Below are 16,949 nucleotides of genomic sequence, written 5' to 3'. Positions count from 1 at the left end.
TTCATAATGGGATACACTTAATCTTTTTTAAATTGATGTTGTAACTCAATAGCACTTGACTGTGGGTTGGTAGAGCTACAGCTTGAAGTTCATGTAAGACAAAGGCTTCCAAGTGCATCAAGGTATCATTAAATAGTCTTTCATTGGTGCAGTGATCAAATAGCATCAAGTCTGTCAGTCATTAACATGATTATAATATTTCTCTGTCTTAGCTGTGMAGTAGCTGTAATTTATTGTGCAGAGGATTTCATTATTTCTGTCTTATACTGTGTCTTTCTCACCAGATTTAAAGACCATCCAACGCTAAATGATAGGTATTTGTTGCTACATCTTCTGGGTAGAGGTGGCTTCAGTGAAGTATATAAGGTAACTTTGAAGTGGCAGTCTGGTGTAATCTGAATCTGCAGGAAGCAGAATTTTTACACTTGTTTTCTCCATGTTGTTTGTGGTTATGGAGGGAAGAAGGGAGGACAAAGCTCATGGTGCATCTGGCTTGCATTAGACATCAGAKTTAAGATATTCAGTTGCTGGCCTTGTCCACAGAAGTCAAATTTCCTTCAAATACGTGTCAAAAAACATTGTACCAACAACAAACCAAAGGACAAACTGTCTTCAGTTTTAGTTAGGACTGAGAAGCAAGCCATTTGTTTCTTCAGATGTTACACACAAATATCTGCAGTGGCTAAGCCTTACTGAGATGGCACAGCAAGTCTGAACRTCTCTGTAAATAAGAGAAAATAGTGCCAATAAGAGCAAAACCTGTACTCCCTGGGGGTTATAAGGCTTTGTTTCTTGTGCCTTAATTTTACCCTCTGAAGTRGCAGACTGGGGGGCAGTGTGTGTGTAGTTCTGGAACTTCCTTAGAACYGAGGATTCCTGGTCTGTCAGCATTCTTGACAGCCAAGACCTGGGGTACTTTGGTGCTTGCTGTTTGACTATTACACTTAGAGCCATTCCAATTCTCAGTGTTCCCTATCTGTACTCAGGAGTTTCGAATTMATGTTGAATTTGGCTAGAAAGGAAATAATTATGCCAATGCAAACATTGGAAATTTCATGGTGCTTTATTTTTGATGCAGCACAACAACAGGTAGCTAGACTAAGGGGACTAGACCACTTAGTTTGGGAGGAAAAAAAGAATGCAAGCTGTGTGTAAATACTTTGAGCTGCTCTGCTGGCTAAGCAGAAAGTTTTGGCTCTGCAGATGAAAGCAAGAGGGTATGAATGAGTCCTACTCGCCTGCTCTTAAGAGTTGTAACTGTTACTAAAACAATTGCTTAGCCCTTCTTCTCCAGGGTCTTGGCCAATTCTTAAGTATTAGGAATTAAGTGGACAACTTTTGAGATGAACACACATTATGCCTGTTTGCTTACCGAAGTATTTTGTCCTGTCCTGCAAATTACGAGGACATCTGTTGCTGCTTTTAGGCARGGTAGAAGATTTTTGCATTGCTCCTTGAGCACAGTTTCAGAGGTCCATTCTTTAAGAACTGTTTAAATAATGAAAAAGTGGAGGGAAAGAAAAAGCACAAGATCACSCAGCTCTGCCACTGAATTTTCTATCTTCTAACTGTGCTGGAACATTGTACTCCAAGTTGGAGGGCTGAGCTACCAGTGTGAAACAAAGCATTGAAAAATCTTCTGWATTTTGGTGGTTTTTTATTAATTCAAGTGTAGAAAATGAATTGTGGACTTGGGGGAATAGGGCAGGATCTTTCCCACTAAAAAAAAAACTGTCCATATTTTGATAATTTGGTCTTTCTGGTCCCTTTGTAGCTCTGGTAGTAAAATGTCAGAATAAATGCAGCCTGAGTTAGATTCCGTGGGGAAGGTCAGATCAAAGCACAGAATATTCAATTGTTTTCAGAATTACTTCAATTCATTAGTGAAACTTACTACATCATAATGTGGGTTTGCTTTTCCCTCACTGTGTTGCAATGCTGATTTCCTTCCTGGGTGGGGACATTGGTTTGTTAGAGCTTCTCTGCTTTTGCAGTGTTAACTTGAGGCTGTGATTCCTACTGATTTTCAGCTCTTCTCTCTGCAGGCRTTTGATTTAACAGAACAGAGATACGTAGCTGTGAAAATACACCAGTTAAATAAAAATTGGAGGGATGAGAAGAAAGAAAACTATCATAAGTAAGTGAGCTTGTAAAGCAGCCAGCCATGTTTCCTAGTTCCTCCTGCTTTTGGTTATCCAGTGCCTGTGAACAGGTTGCCAATTTTTTCCTGTGTTTGCCACATTTCAAAAGACACTTTCTATCCCAATAGCTACTTGCAAAAGTTCTGGTCAGGTTAGAGATGTTTTAAATGTGTGCATACACAGAGTTTTGTACAAGCCTTGTGGCTTCGCGTTTTAAAGCACCAGTACTCTGTGAGGAAAGTGCTAAAGTGGCTTCTCCTCTCTGAAATGTTCAAGCTGTTTCATGGGAAATGATTTTTCATGCCCATCTTCCAGGTACACACCTGTGTTCAGCTCTCTGGAAGCCTCCCCCTTCCGTTTGTTTCCTAAAATGAGTGTTCCTAATTGGGCTTTCCAGTACCTGAAGGGAGCCTGCAAGAAAGATGTAAAAGAGACTATTTACAAGGGCSTGGAGTGACAGAACAAGGGRGAATGGCTYCAACCTGACAGGAGCAGGGTTAAATTAAATATTAGGAAGAAATTCTTTACTGGAAGCCTTTTGCTCTTGGTAACTCTTGAGCCCTAATGCCATTGGTTAGATAACTCTGCAGAATGACAGCCAAGCCTTCCCCTTAGGACTTCCAGGATAAAGCTATATTCTTAATTCCGTAACAAGTCCCTGGGACAAACTRAGCTGAATTTGAAGCCTGGAAACTAGGCTGTTGAGCATTGTGGAATTCTTCTAGAACTTACTGATTGTCGTATTCAGCTATCTTGGATCCCTTAAGGATTTATGAGATTATTCTATTTTGGCAAGGAGTCCYATTAATCAAGATGAGGTATTTTGTRGCATTGTCAGRGTTGGTGCTGCMCTTGGGTTCTGTGGTTCCCAAGAGCTGTTGTGCAGTTCCTCCTTCACTTACTTTTTCTGAAGCTGTCTGAGGAGCATGCATGGGTTTGATTTGGGCTGGATGCTGTGTGGTATGTCTGAATTCACTATCTGGAGAAATTAGAATTAAGTCACTTGCATGACTAATGCTCAGACTTTGCTGTTTTCAGACATGCATGTAGAGAGTACAGAATTCACAAAGAACTGGATCACCCTCGAATAGTTAAACTATATGACTACTTCTCACTGGATACTGACTCGTAAGTTGTGTTGCTGTGTCCTTTCCCGTGGTTTGACCTATTAATTACAGGCAAAATATTTAAAACTTTCCAGGAGAGTCCAGAAAGTGTCCACACCAATGTTAGACTTTACTGCAGAGATAACCGAGGTGTACTTGCAGCATACACTGGTTTTCTAGAGAATCAAGCTCACAAACCAGTGTGTTGTATTCTGTCAGATGTGGTGCTTTATTGGTAAATCCTGCTCTTGGCCCTGGACAAACACCACAACTGATATAATTTTCAGCCTCTGGGTCTTTAATGGGGGATCTCTGACCTTTGTACTGTTGAGCACTGAGGCCTGTGTTCCTGGTAGCTTATTTTTAGAAAGAGATTAATTTAATATATTGGCCAAATAGGTGAGTTACAGACAAACAGTAACAAAGTGTTCTGGTTTCTCTCAGGTGCTTTAATTGCAACAACTCCTGTTTTCCTTTCAGGTTTTGTACAGTGTTAGAATACTGTGAGGGAAATGATCTGGACTTCTACCTGAAACAGCACAAGCTAATGTCGGAGAAAGAGGCACGATCCATTATCATGCAGATTGTGAATGCTTTAAAATACTTAAATGAAATCAAACCTCCCATCATACACTATGACCTTAAACCAGGTATGTTTTGCTGACATGCTTCAGGATATTAAGGAAATGTAATGGGTTACAGGTAATACAGGGAAGTTTCCTTTGGTCAGATAGCAAAAAGAAGACAGCTGTCTGGGAAAGCTAACTTACAACAAGAAAAAGAAACAAAATGCCTAGAACATGCTATGGAAAGGGTGTTGTCTCCCTGAATTGCAACATAAAATAAGGAAGGGTAACATTCCAGAAAAATGAGTCTCCTTGTCCAGAATGAGCCCTTGAACCACCAAGTGTCTGKTTTTTTAATGTCCTGCTTGTATTGTGCTGTTGAGAGCTTCTGTTATTGCTTCATAAAGGTTCCCACAATTACTGGTGTATTTCATGTTCCCATTCTTCTGGCTTATTCTTTCTGTAATCATCTGGCTGAAAATTTGGTGGCAGAAGCTAATTTTGAATGTTCTTTTTTTCATAATGTGTCAGCTCCCAAAGCTGAGGACAYACAGTCCAATTGCTCAGGTCTGCCTTTGAGTTTATTCAGTTATATCTGCCATGAAGAAGATCCTCCCCAAATCGTGGTGTACATTGGGGCAGAGCCACAACGGGGAAAATAGAAATGCTCTGTTTTAGGGTGATGAATATTGGCTACATAGCTTTTTTCTTAGTCCAGTAAATTCATCCATCTCTTTGGGCAGTTATCCCTGGCTTGTCTTCCTGTACTGGTGGCACCTCATCAGCATTGTGTAACTGGTTTGTAATGTGGTTTGTTGCATCAGCACGAGGAATGTGTACGGGAGATGGTGCTATTGCACTGGTTGTAGTGACCCTGTTTCCTCCTTGGCTGTTCCCAAGTCATCTGAGCTCTGCTTGCAGCTGCGTAGAGCTGTGATTCATCTACTGCCATCACACACGGTTCTGCTAATTTATTGTAGGCTTGGAGARAAACAGTGATGATCTGACTTCTTTATGAGTTTATGAAAGACTCTTACCTAAGCAGTAATTGTCTTTTTTGAGCTTAGAAAGTCACTGGAGAGCACTGCCAGGAAGGAGAGAGATTCTGGCATGTTGAGAGGACAGGGCAAGTCAGAACTTCTGGGCAGAATGAGTCATAACTGTGTATGTGTACTTCTCTCCTTGTCTTCCATTTTAACCTGCCCTTCCAGTGGGATCTTTGGGAGGGGTCAAAACAGCCTGGGCTTGAAGCTCATTTGGCTAATAGGRCTTAGGATCTGGAGGCTCCAAGCATTATGAGGTTATTGGGTCATTCAAGATGGGCAGATCAGCTCCAGCACTTGGTGGTCCCCGAGTTGTCTCTGAATTTCAGGAGTTTGAGAGGTAAAACATCTGCTGCAGCTCACTGTAAGGTCCCTTATCCTCGTGCACTGCAGGGCTCAATGCAATTTTATTCTTGCTAAATGCATATACTAAGGGCTGTTTTTTTCCTCTGTCTAGGTAACATTCTTCTAGTCAACGGTACTGCATGTGGAGAGATAAAAATCACAGATTTTGGACTTTCCAAAATCATGGACGATGACAGCTACAACTCAGTTGATGGCATGGAGCTGACATCACAAGGGGCTGGTACTTACTGGTAAGCGATGCCTGGGGCTCTTGCAAGTTAAGATCAAGAAGTTTATGAACAGCTTTGGATCCATGTCARCCCTGTGTGTGCTGCCATTGGCTGTGACAGCTTGACACACTGGAAGTTGGAGACCCTGGAAGCTCTGGTTGTTGCACAGTTCCTTTTGAGGCTGGCAGCATTTCACTGTTCAGTAGGTTAGTGTTCAAAAACAAGCTCATAWCCAAAGGGCTGGTGAAAAGCTGCATATGCTGCTGAGATAGTGGGCYCCAGAGTGGGGGTGGGCTTCTCTTTTACAGTCCAAAGTGGCTCTGTCTCACATCTTAAACAAGAACAAGRGGAGTACTGTACCTATTTGGAAAGTCAGATGCATCAGGGAGATGAAAAGAGTATTCGTCTGAAATGAAGAGGTGAAACACATAGTTATCTCTCGAAAAAATTGAAAATCTCACAGTGTTGTCTGTAGCCAGAGCTTCACTTGAGTGTCAAGTTTTCAGCACTTGTTTATCTTCTGTGCCAAGTGTCACTGCATCATCCATGGCAGACCCTTGGTGACTGCCACTGAGTGTGACTCTTAGATGTCACCCAACCTGCAGACTGTCACCATGGGCAACGGCTGCACAGAACATTTGTTGAGGCATTCTGTGTTCTACAGCTTTGTTCTGTTCCTAAAAATGAAACTGGCTGTACCCTGARTGAAGCTGAGTGTCTCTAACTGGGCATGGCATCAGGGGTATTTCTAGAAATACRTATTTTGGCTGTGTGCTTTCATTGTGGATTTGTTGGCCAAGCCCTTTCAACAACAAATTCCATTTCTGAAGATAAAAGATAATGGCCTTGTTTTATGTGCTCTGGGGAAAACAAACTGGCTGTGCTGACTAGCTCAGAACAYGAGTGTCTGGAGAGTCTTTAGGATCACTGTTCCCAGAAGGAGTAGGCACTGATGATCCTGGCCCAGAGATGCACAGGAATTAAATGGGACCCTAAAGTCCCAAGCCAGTATCTGATCAGAAAACCCTGTTCCTTCTCTTCTAAAGGAAATAATGGAAAATACTTGAAGCTGCTGCTTTTAACTTCTTATCACTTCCTTCTAATCAGGTATTTGCCACCAGAATGTTTTGTGGTTGGGAAAGAACCTCCAAAGATTTCAAATAAAGTTGATGTCTGGTCAGTGGGAGTCATCTTCTATCAGTGTCTCTATGGCAGAAAGGTAAGAAAGTGTTTAATTCCTTTTGTTAGTGGTATTTCCCAAAMCTTTTGGGAGGCAGCCCAGGCTTCTCCTTCCTTCCTTCTCCACAGACTTAGAATGTGTCCCCTTGTCTCCTTGCCATCGTTCCAGGGCAGAGTCCATGCTAATTGAAGTGGGGAGCATAGACAAGGTTGTGTTTTGCTCTACCTTTGGCATTTCTTTCAGAAAAGGCATTCTACAGAACATGTCTTTCYATTGGGCATGTTCCCACTGAGGCTGATTTGGGCAGGACAGGTGTGTCATTCATGGTCTGAGTGACAGTTTTTGGTCTGGTCATGGCTGTGACACTTTCAGTGCCCTGAGTCTTTGTTGGTCTTTGGTGGCTGCAAGTATTCAAGGATGGGGGGTAGATACAAAAACTCACTTTAAAAGTTTTTAGGATGGCTTTTGGAATGGAAGAGTATGGATCAGGAAAAGATGATTTGTCATGAGAAAAGGTAGTTTGTTTTATGACAACAGGAGAGATAGGATGGAGAAGGGAAAAGATGCCATGGACTTCATTTTCACAAGTCAATGGTAAACCAAGTGTTGTGAAAGCTGGGGCTGACACGTGTGTGCTGCTCAGTGCTGTCAGTCAGACACGTGGAACCAGCCTAGCAGAGATGAATGGGTGAATCTCTGCCAGCTCAGATGGATGACAAATGCTGTAACAGACCCACATGGTCTGGAARCAGGTGAAGATCCCTCCTGGCTGAGCCAGATATGTTCCAGCTTGATCCCTTTTATTCAGTTAGGTGTGGGAGCAATGTGTCCTGGTCCTCTGGTATCCACAGCACCTTCTCAGCACAGTTGTGGGCTCCTTGCCTGGAACATTACTCATTCCGGGTGATGATAAACAGTAATACTGCAGGATTTTTATGCCTGTCACCAACATTTAACAACCTCTTTCTTTCTTTTGGTAGCCCTTTGGTCACAACCAGTCACAACAGGATATTTTGCAGGAGAACACAATCCTGAAAGCTACCGAGGTGCAGTTCCCTCCAAAGCCAGTAGTCACACCAGAAGCAAAGGTAAATCTACTTGTGGGTCAGTCAGCAGAGGCAGTTCCACCCTCCTGATTTCCATAAAACCAGCAGGAATCCTGTGTTTCATGCTCACCTCTTGCACAGTAATGAGTGACTTTGACACCTTGGAGGTGTTCAAGGCCAGGCTGAATGGAGCTCTGAGCRGCCTGGGCTAGTGAAAGGTGTCCCTGCTCATGGCAGGGAGATTGGAATGRCATGAGCTTTGAGGTCTTTCCAGCCCAAACCATTCTGTGATTCTATGATTACTGCAGTTGTCAGGCCAAGGGTTGAACACTGTGTCCCTCTCCCCTTTCTTCTCCTGGTACTAGATGATCTTTGGTGCAAGAGCTGGGCTGTCTCTGGGGAAGGAATTTTGGCACTGGGGTTGTCACGTTGGCCCTGCTCCCGAAGAGTCAAAAGCTTCCTGTTTCTGTCATAGAAAACTAATTCTTGCTTTGGCTTTGGGGTGCTGCAGGCATTCATCAGGAGGTGTCTGGCCTATCGAAAGGAGGACCGGATAGATGTCCAGCAGCTGGCCTGTGACCCCTACTTGCTGCCTCACATCCGCAAATCTGTATCCACAAGCAGCCCAGCTGGAGCTGCAATTGCATCGACCTCTGGATCATCCAATAACAGCTCTTCAAACTGAGACAGAGTAATAGGCCAAACACTGCTTGAGAAAGCGGCAAAAAGACTTTCAGAAACACCTTTGGAATAGAGGAATCCACAAGGGTCTCAAGAAACCTGTACCAGGTGCTTTTTTTTCTCTTGCTTTTTTCCATCCATAGAGCATGTCAACATCAACTCTCATCAAGAAAACCTTCAGCATCTAGGCCAAGCCACGTGGATAGGAGATGGCTTGAGGTTTATCCAGTCAGTGACCACAAAAGGGTGGCTGCTCTGAGCAAGGAGGGAAACTCAAGAAAAAAAATACAAAAAGACATGGTTCCATGTACTGTGAACTTCTGAACATGCAGCCTTGGGGAATCCAGGACGCCGTGTGTGCTTCATATGAAGAATGTGGACTTTGGAAAAAAGACTGGGCTAGTCCAGTGTTGATATTTAAACATTGTTCTTTTTCTTTTAATAAAGTTTAGGTAACATCTCCTGAAAAGCTCGAAGCACCAAGGTTCAGCTGGGGATGGTATATGACTCTTTGCCCTTTGGAGGGGAAAAAAGTTGATCCTGCCTGTTCATGGCACTAGAGTTAGTGTTTTACCCCTAATTAATTTCAATTTTTTAAAAATAACAGTTTTTTGGAAGAAAACCGTTTTCTGGTCTCAAAGTGAAACCCGTATTAGCAGGTTTGTGGCAGTGTCCATTCTGCAGCTGGTGCAGCTTTCTGCTCCTTTGGGATGGGCTCTTAGGAATGATTCACCTTCTCAGGAGAGTGATGAAGCCCTGGGAGAATAGGCCTGCATTGCTGTGATCCGAGTGGGTCACAGCTCAGGCTGCCACAATGCTTGGCTGCTGCTTCATCACTCTCACAACAGTTGCACCTTTTTGATGTGTTGAAGTGCTGTTGTTTTTGCAGACCCAGCCCAACGTGCTGACACTGAGCTCTGCACACTCATGAGCCTGATCTTGGCTGGCAGGCAGAGAGCGGGCAGGGTGTGGAGCACTGCTCAGATGTCACAGGTGTGATCTGTGCCCACACAGCTCTCTACTGATCTGGTTCATGTTAGGGCATTCTGAGGCTGAAGGCATCTGCTCCTCTCCATTGGGTGACTTGGCGGCAAAGCTTCCTCTCTCCTTTAACGCTTTTCAAACTTGCTGACTCGTAAAACTTGCTGTCATCACTGCATTCAATTTCAGATGGGAAGGAACAAGGTAATGTTCTTGAAAGGAGCAAATACTGTAATTGTTGTCTCCCTCCCCTAATCTGCCTGGAGGGGTCTTGTACCTTCAGCTATGTCTGCCTGAAATGGGAGCCTCCCACTCTGCTCCCTTTCCCCCTGCCACATWGAAGGAAAACTGAACACACAAAAAGCACAGCACTTGGACATGTGGCAGCCAGGTTGGAGTGCTAATATGTGGCAGGAGTTCTTAGCCAGAAATATTTAAAGATGCAATGTTGAGGAGCAGGATTTGTCCCAGGAGGGAGATGAGTGTGGCATTACTGCAATTCAGGGTGGTGGTTAAAAAACAAATCGCCCTGTGCCCACTTCCCAGCCCAASCCCTGGACTCTACTGTGGGCTGGAGGATCCTTTGTAGGATAACTGCAGGGTTGTACCCACAGCTATGGCACTGTGTGGGCTGTTTGGGTGGCTCTGTGCCCCAGTGGCATCTCCTGACAAGTGTTGTTCTCCATCAGGCACTCAGATCTGCCACTTGTCTGCCTTATTGTAAGCCATCATCTCAAATMCTCTGCTTAAACCTGATCAGGAACTTGTAGTTAACTGAGAAATGGAGCAATGTTGGAATTAAGCAACGGGCCAGGGAAGTGGAGAACTCTGCTGCTTTGATTTTTCCTACTMTTTTTGTAGTGAATCTTGGGCATTTAATTGGATTTACTCTCTTGCAGCTGCATCAAGGTGGTGTCTAAACTGTAGTGTTTTTAAGCAACAGAAAACTGCATTTTTAAGTCCTCAGCCATCCTTTCTTAGTCCTTTCCATGCCTCCTGCTCTAAGCCAGAAGTTTATTGTCCAGCAAGCAGCTTCAACACATTTATTCAGCCTCTGTCAGGAGAAATAAGGGTTGGCGCTTCATCTCATTTGCCGAAACTGGTGATTTGGTATCTGTCCACATCGGGGAGAATTCTAAAAGGGTTTTTTCTATCCTGGTCCCATTGTTTCTTGACCATCCAGTGTGTGCATCTCTTGTAGGTGTGATTAGTTTTGTGTCAGAAGCATTTATTCCTGCTGTGCAACACCCATCCAGGGCCAGGAGACAGCAATGGCCTTTTGGGGTTTATAGCAGGGAAGAACCCTGGTAGAATTCTGGCTACAACACTTTGCTTGTTAATACGGGTTTCACTTCCAGTAACAGACCCTRTTGCCACACTGTTCATTTACTTAAAGTGTATGAAGAATTTGTAACTTACACCAGGCCAGACTCTTTTGGCTCTACCCAACAGATGAGACATGGATATTAAAATAAGTTTTAAGAAATTGATTTGCTTGACTTTTACTGTGTTTCTGCTCTTGGTGTTGGCATGAGCTCTCTTGCAGTAGCTTCACAGAGCTGACACAGGACAGGATGAGGAAGGATGGGGGAAGGGTGCATTCCATAGCTCAGAGCAATGAGATTTCTGCATCAGAGGGGGAATTGCTGAAAATTACCAAATCACTTAATTGCTGGTGTTGATCTTGTCCTGGAACATTAAAATAGAAATCTGAGTTGGGTTTATCCCTCATTTCCTGTAGAGTACCAGTTGCCTTTAGAAGCCATATTATGTTGAGGACACAAAAAAAACACCTTTTCTGTTGATGAAAATCTGTGGGTCACAACCCCCCATCCACTCCCCAGCTCATGGATACCCAAGTCTCCCCTCTCAGTCACTCACAATAACTACATTAAGCAGTGATGAAATTCAGCTCCTTTCAYTTCTTGGGGTTGGGCCTGGTCAGCTTTACAAAAATACACAACAGAAAATGAAAAAGGACCTTGGCAGCTGAAGATGTTGAATCTGTATCTRGACTGATCACTGCAGAGTGCCAGGGCCCTTGGCACATCCAGCTCCTCCACAGGGSTGTGGGGCCACTGTGCTGGGCATCCCTGGGCATCCCACGGGAGCTGGGACTGTACCTGCCCACAGAGCTGCTTCCTCAGCTGCAGTCACTCTTCAAACCTGTCCTGACCTTCCCTGCACCTGAAGTCAAACTCAGTGTAAGTGAAACCAAACACCAAGCGAGCTCAGCATCCTCCTTGACGCTGCAGTTGATATTTTTCAGCACCACCCCCATACCTGTTCAGATGATGTGGCACAGATTTGGGCAGTAGAGGCAGCAGGAGTGCTTCAGTAGCAGCAGCACAGTCCTGCAGCAGGCGGGTGGGTGCCCACACATGCAGGGATGTRTGTGGGGGACACAGTCCCCTTGACACCCAAAGGATCCAGACTCACCAAGGGGCTGCCTCACTTTGCCTCCTACATTCACAGTCAGGAGTCACTCTATAAATGAGCTTCCCTCTACTAAATGGGCTGGTCCCGGTTTATTTTGTGACCTGGCAAACTGTCAGTGTGAGCTTTACAAACTCTGCCAGTGTCTCCCTGGGGTTTGCTGCYGGAGGATGTTGTTTTCTGGGTACTGCACAAGCTTGGCTCAACCAACCTTAACCTAAACCTTCCCACTCCCAGCATGGAGGGGAAGAGGAGACTTTGGAGTATGTGGGAGCAGAATTGGGCACAGCCCTGACTCCCATCCAGGCCAGAGCTACCWTTGCTACCAAATGCTGATGTATCTTTGCACCAASACACTGTTTTTCCACGGCTGCACAWAGCCCTGCCTGTGGTGTCTGCTTCTCCCTGGCTCCAGTGCTGCCCTTCGGGGCAGCAGGGTGCACCCCCAGCCATCACCCTGGATGGGGGCAAAAGGCCAAACAAACACAGAGCAGCTCAGCCTCCCCTTGTTACATTCACACCCAGGAACAGCCTCTTGGCCACAAGGACACTATTGTCTATTCTGGGAGCAGCCCTGAGACACACTCCAATTCCACACTTTAGCAGCATGGGGGTGTGAAGGCCAGGAGAAACTGCTGGCATGTGCTGTCCGGGAGCAGCCGCATGCTGCTGCCAGCTCCGTGTGCTCTTCTCTGCTCCTTTGTGCTCCCAGCCTGCATTTCCCCCTGGGACGTGTTACTTCAGGCTTTCTTCTCCCTCCGTCTTTTGGCTGCAGCTTGTGTTTCGCTCCCTCTGTTGCTACTCCTTTCCAAACACATCAGTGAAGGGGAGGCTTAAGTGCTTCGAGCTGATTCAGGAAAGCCTGAAAACAGAGGTTACCCACTATCTGTCCTGCCAGTGTGGGRTGAACCTCACCCCAGCCCCCAGGCAGCCCTGGCCAGCAGCTGCTTTCCCATCCTTTGTTGCTTGGCCTGCAGGGATGGTGCAGAGCAGTGCCATGGTCCAAATGGAGATAAAAACGCAGGAATGGAGCTAAAAACACAGGGATGCTATGGGCAGCAGCACAGTGAAGATAGGGACATTCAGCCTCATGTTCRGGCCAGATCTCCCATTCCCACTTGGGTAGCTCTGGGGAACAGCAGCAGCAAAATTATAAGGTGATTGGCTCTGTTTTGCATTCAGGGAAAGAAAAAAAAAATCCAGAACTCTGCTCAGCCCTGTCCTCTCCTGACCGAAGGCACCTGGCTGCGTGGGAGCCACAAGCACGCGCTGCCGTGTCGGCAACTGCCTTGCTCTTGGCTCAGCTCTACATCAGCATCAGGACTCCAAGCCTGCTTTGTTCAACATTGGCTCGTCCTAGCTCCTGCTAATCCTGAAAAATCTACGCACTCACACCCAAACCCAGGAGAGCGGCTGGGAGAGACGCCAAAACCCCTCCAGGCTAAAGGAACTGGTGAGGGATGGAGGTGGAAGGGGACATGCCCATGGCTATGAAGTAAGGCAGTGGCAGTAAATGAAGCTCCTGGAGTCAACTGGACCATGCTGCTCTGGCTGGAAAGGCCCGGGGAACAGGGTCTCTTCTCTGTGGTTCCATCCCCACTTCTGGCAGAAGGAAGATGCTGTTCAGGATATGCTGTCCTCCAACACTCTCCAGCTGCTTTTCTTCCCTGCTCTGCAGCCTAGTTCTGCTAAWTTGAGTCATGCAGAGAAAGTGTTTTTCTATAAGGCAAATTTCTTGTAAAGGGCTGAAATTCCTCTCTGCCCCTTTTCAGCAGCCTTCTAGGGCAGGCTAGGCAGGAAGGAGAGGCAGCAGGCTCCGAGGGCAGTGCTTCTCCCGGGTTAGYCCCCAGCCTTGTCACGCCCCCATGGCAGAAGGGCAGGATCTTGGCGCTGGCCCTCACAGGGCTGGCGCGCCCTGAAATTCCTCATGGCAGCTCCGAGCAAGCACATCTGGTTTTAATAAATTATTTGCAGCTTGAACTTGCCTGACTTTTCAGGGCTGCAGAAGAGAGAGCACTAAAGAGTTCTGAGAGCTGCTGTGTGGGGCGCCCACAAAGGGACCCCCTTTGCAGTGCTGGGAGCCAGTGCTGGGAGGGAGGTTAGAGGAACGGAAAGGAAAGGAAAACGGGGCTGACCAAGCACATTAAGGCACCCCAGCAAAGCTCCATCTGCCCCTTGCAAGAGCTGAGGGAACAGTCGGGTTGGAGGCAGGGAAATGGCCCTTCATTTTGGCCAGGATCCCTCAGCACACAGCTGAGTGTGGAGCASAGCGGAGGCTGATCCTAAACATTGTTTCAGCTGCTGGAGGAGGACCACAGGAAGCAAACAGGAGGTGCTTCCCTGACACTCCCTGCTCGGTGGAGCCTCAGCCACCAGCACTGAGACCCCTCTCAGTGTTGAACCCTAGCAAAGAAAACCAAACCCTTGGGAGCATCAGGAAAAGGCCCTGATGGCCACCAGCATGCATGGGGCTGTGGAAGAGCTGAGCTCCCACATGGTGTCCCCAGGCCTGTCCCGAAAGGGAAAGGTACAAATGCAAAGCTTGGGGATGAGTCCCTTACTCCACCCGCATGGGATTCCCCACATCCCAGCAAGGGGATACCGATCACCCTTGCTGCCAGCAATGCAAAGCCTGGAGCTTGGAGAGGAAGCTGGACTGGCTGTTCCTGCCTGTCTCCACCAGAGACAGTGACGTGGCCATTCCCTGCTGCTGCTGCTGCCGGCGTGAGGGAGAGAGCGCCAGCAGACACCAAGACGGCCTCTTCCCCAAGCAGTGACCTCAGTGCACAGTGCCTGCCAGGTGGGTGTTGATCTTGGCCCAGACGGTCCTGCCTGGGGCCAGGATGAGGCTGAGGCAGCRCTGAGCTCTTGGCAGAGCCTAGCAGATGCTGCTGGTCTCCAGCAAAGCAAAGTTCCCGACACCAGCACCCCTCCACAGCCAATGGCCACAGGCAGGGCTTTGCTCTCCTGTAGACCTCAGTCCCACAGAGAGCCATGGGTTGGGGGGAACATCCTTGGAAGAGCACAATAGAGCAGGACATGCTGCTTCCCTGATCATAAGATAAATAGACCCTTGGAACCTGCAAGTCCTCAGAGGTGGCTGATGGGGTGGTCAGACCCTTCCTTCAGAAAATCTGAAGGCTACAGATGCTGTTCTCATGGTTCATAGGTCCCCAAATTGTATCTTCTAATGTCTCTGGCACAAGCAAACATCAAATGGGCCCCATGACAGCTCCAAACTCAGTAAGCCAAACTCACTTACCTAAACTCACTGCCACTGAGTGCCCCAACTCCAAATCTGGGGTTTCTCCCTCACCCTATGGTTGGTTCCCACTGCATGTTGGTGACACATTCTGCAAMCTGCTGAGCATCCTGACTGACCTGTTTTCTCCCAGGTGCTCCTGACYGGACCAGACCTCCAGCCAGAGGTGGACAAGTGGCTCAGATTTATCTCTGGAAATGTTTTCCAAACCTTTCTGCAGGATGACTTTCACCGGGGCCGATGCTGTTTTACCCTGTCCCACTGCAGCCCCTCCACTGTGACCACTCCTACATGARATGTTGGTTTGGCCAAAATTAAAAATTTATTTTTCCAATTGAAGGACAGACACATATACTCTGACTCTCGGAATCAACTACTGACACTGAATATCCCAAGTTCTGGGTAAATCCTGGGATGGGCCCATTGCTCCCAATCTATCTCCTGAAAGTGTGGCCAGCGGCGCAGTTGGCCATCCCCTGCATGCAGCCATGTTCCCCTTGTAYTCATCTGGCAGCAACTCATTAGGGCCAGAGGGGTCAGACAGCCTGGAAATGTCCCAAGGGACAAACACATTTCCTCCCGATTCATTCCATTGAACAGCAACTCAACTGGTACTAAACCAGATTAGGAGAAGAGTAGTTGGCCTGTGTTGAAGGAATTAAGAAGTGCTAATTATCTGATAATCACATGCAGCATAGGGGTTTCCAAGACACAGGATGAACCAGGCCGGGAAGGGTGATGCTCCATGGCATCCAAAGCCTTTTGACTCTGCTATGACCCTTCCTTTGGATGGGTTCAGCTTCCTGGAAACTGATGTCAGGTTTGTCTGGGATGGGTGGAGGGCCTCACTCATGACACTTCACAGCCCCATCATGTCCAGCCACTGCTGGGTAGCATCCTCCTGGAGCAGTCTCCAAGGCTTTGGATAGGYATGAGGAAGGATGATTCCTTCCTCTCCTCTGGGCTGTCAAGATTGTTCCCTGTGGCAGCCATGGAGGCCAGTGAGGCCTTTCTCTCAGTGCTGCTGCAATTAAAAAATTATCTCTGTCTTAGAAAAACCAACAGCCCAGATGCTTATGTGCTTAATTATCCCCTCCAGAGGGTTTGCATCCCAAAAGCCCATCCTGGCACCAGACTGCAGGTCCTTCCTGCCGCACTGGGAAACAACATATTCATTTATTTTCCCATGAACAGCCAAACTGTGCCTGGTTCACAACTGTTCCTCACCCTCCCAGGAGTTTGTGCCATCTTGGGACCAGATCCTGCTCCCTACTCAAAGGAGTTCTGCCATCAGCTTGGCCTCATCAAAAGCGTTATCTCCCCTGAATTTGAATGTCAGCCTCTACGTGTCAAGAACTGACTGACCCTCCCCGCACTGCTCAGATCCCAGGAGAGCTCGAGGAGGTCAGGCTCCCACACCCTCAGGGATGTTCCCACAAGAAAGGGCTCTGTGAGCATCACCCAAATACACCAGGTGGATGTAGAAAGCCAGGARTATGCCAACTTCCAGTGTTTTCTATGTATACTGCCTTCTTTGGGTGGCTTTTGGGGCCATGGGCAGACCTGCTGGAGTGGAAGTGTGACAATAAAAGTTTTAAAGTTCTTTAAAAGTTTTTTAAAGCCTTTTATATTCAGCTCCTGGATATGGGATATATCCACATCAGGTATCGTGAATACTCCTTGCCCCATGCCCTCAGCAGAGCACCAGAAGCTGGAGAACTGCACCAGCATGCCACAGCTGGAAGGACTGGGCACGTGGTGGAAGGTGCAGTGACCTGTGTCTGACTCAAGCATCCACAGTTGGGCTGGGAGCTGCCCAGCTCTGTGCCACAGGGATGGATGGATGGATGGATGGATGGATGGATGGATGGATGGATGGATGGATGGATGGATGGATGGATGGATGGATGGATGGATGGATGGATGGATGGA

The 16,949-nt window shown here is 46.9% G+C and overlaps 1 protein-coding gene across 6 annotated transcripts in view; it reads left to right on the top strand.

Moving 5' to 3' along the window:
- Positions 1–10,814, top strand: part of TLK2 (tousled like kinase 2) — a 43,008-nt gene extending 32,194 nt beyond the window's left edge. For all 6 annotated transcript variants that reach the window (XM_057382841.1, XM_057382843.1, XM_057382844.1 and 3 more), the window contains 8 exons: positions 285–366; positions 2,046–2,137; positions 3,180–3,269; positions 3,728–3,897; positions 5,314–5,452; positions 6,539–6,650; positions 7,592–7,699; positions 8,169–10,814. In XM_057382841.1, coding sequence (XP_057238824.1) covers positions 285–366; positions 2,046–2,137; positions 3,180–3,269; positions 3,728–3,897; positions 5,314–5,452; positions 6,539–6,650; positions 7,592–7,699; positions 8,169–8,342 — 967 coding nt within the window. In that variant the 3' untranslated portion in view covers positions 8,343–10,814. The remainder of the gene's footprint in view (positions 1–284; positions 367–2,045; positions 2,138–3,179; positions 3,270–3,727; positions 3,898–5,313; positions 5,453–6,538; positions 6,651–7,591; positions 7,700–8,168) is intronic.
- Positions 10,815–16,949: the final 6,135 nt, after the last annotated feature.

This window comes from Malurus melanocephalus, unplaced genomic scaffold (genome assembly GCF_030028575.1).
Source record: "Malurus melanocephalus ecotype Western Australia unplaced genomic scaffold, MMel_1.1 scaffold_589, whole genome shotgun sequence".
NCBI classification, from domain to species: Eukaryota; Metazoa; Chordata; class Aves; order Passeriformes; family Maluridae; genus Malurus; species Malurus melanocephalus.
The sequence above is the reverse complement of the archived record's forward strand: the minus strand, read 5'-3'. Positions and strand labels throughout refer to the sequence as shown.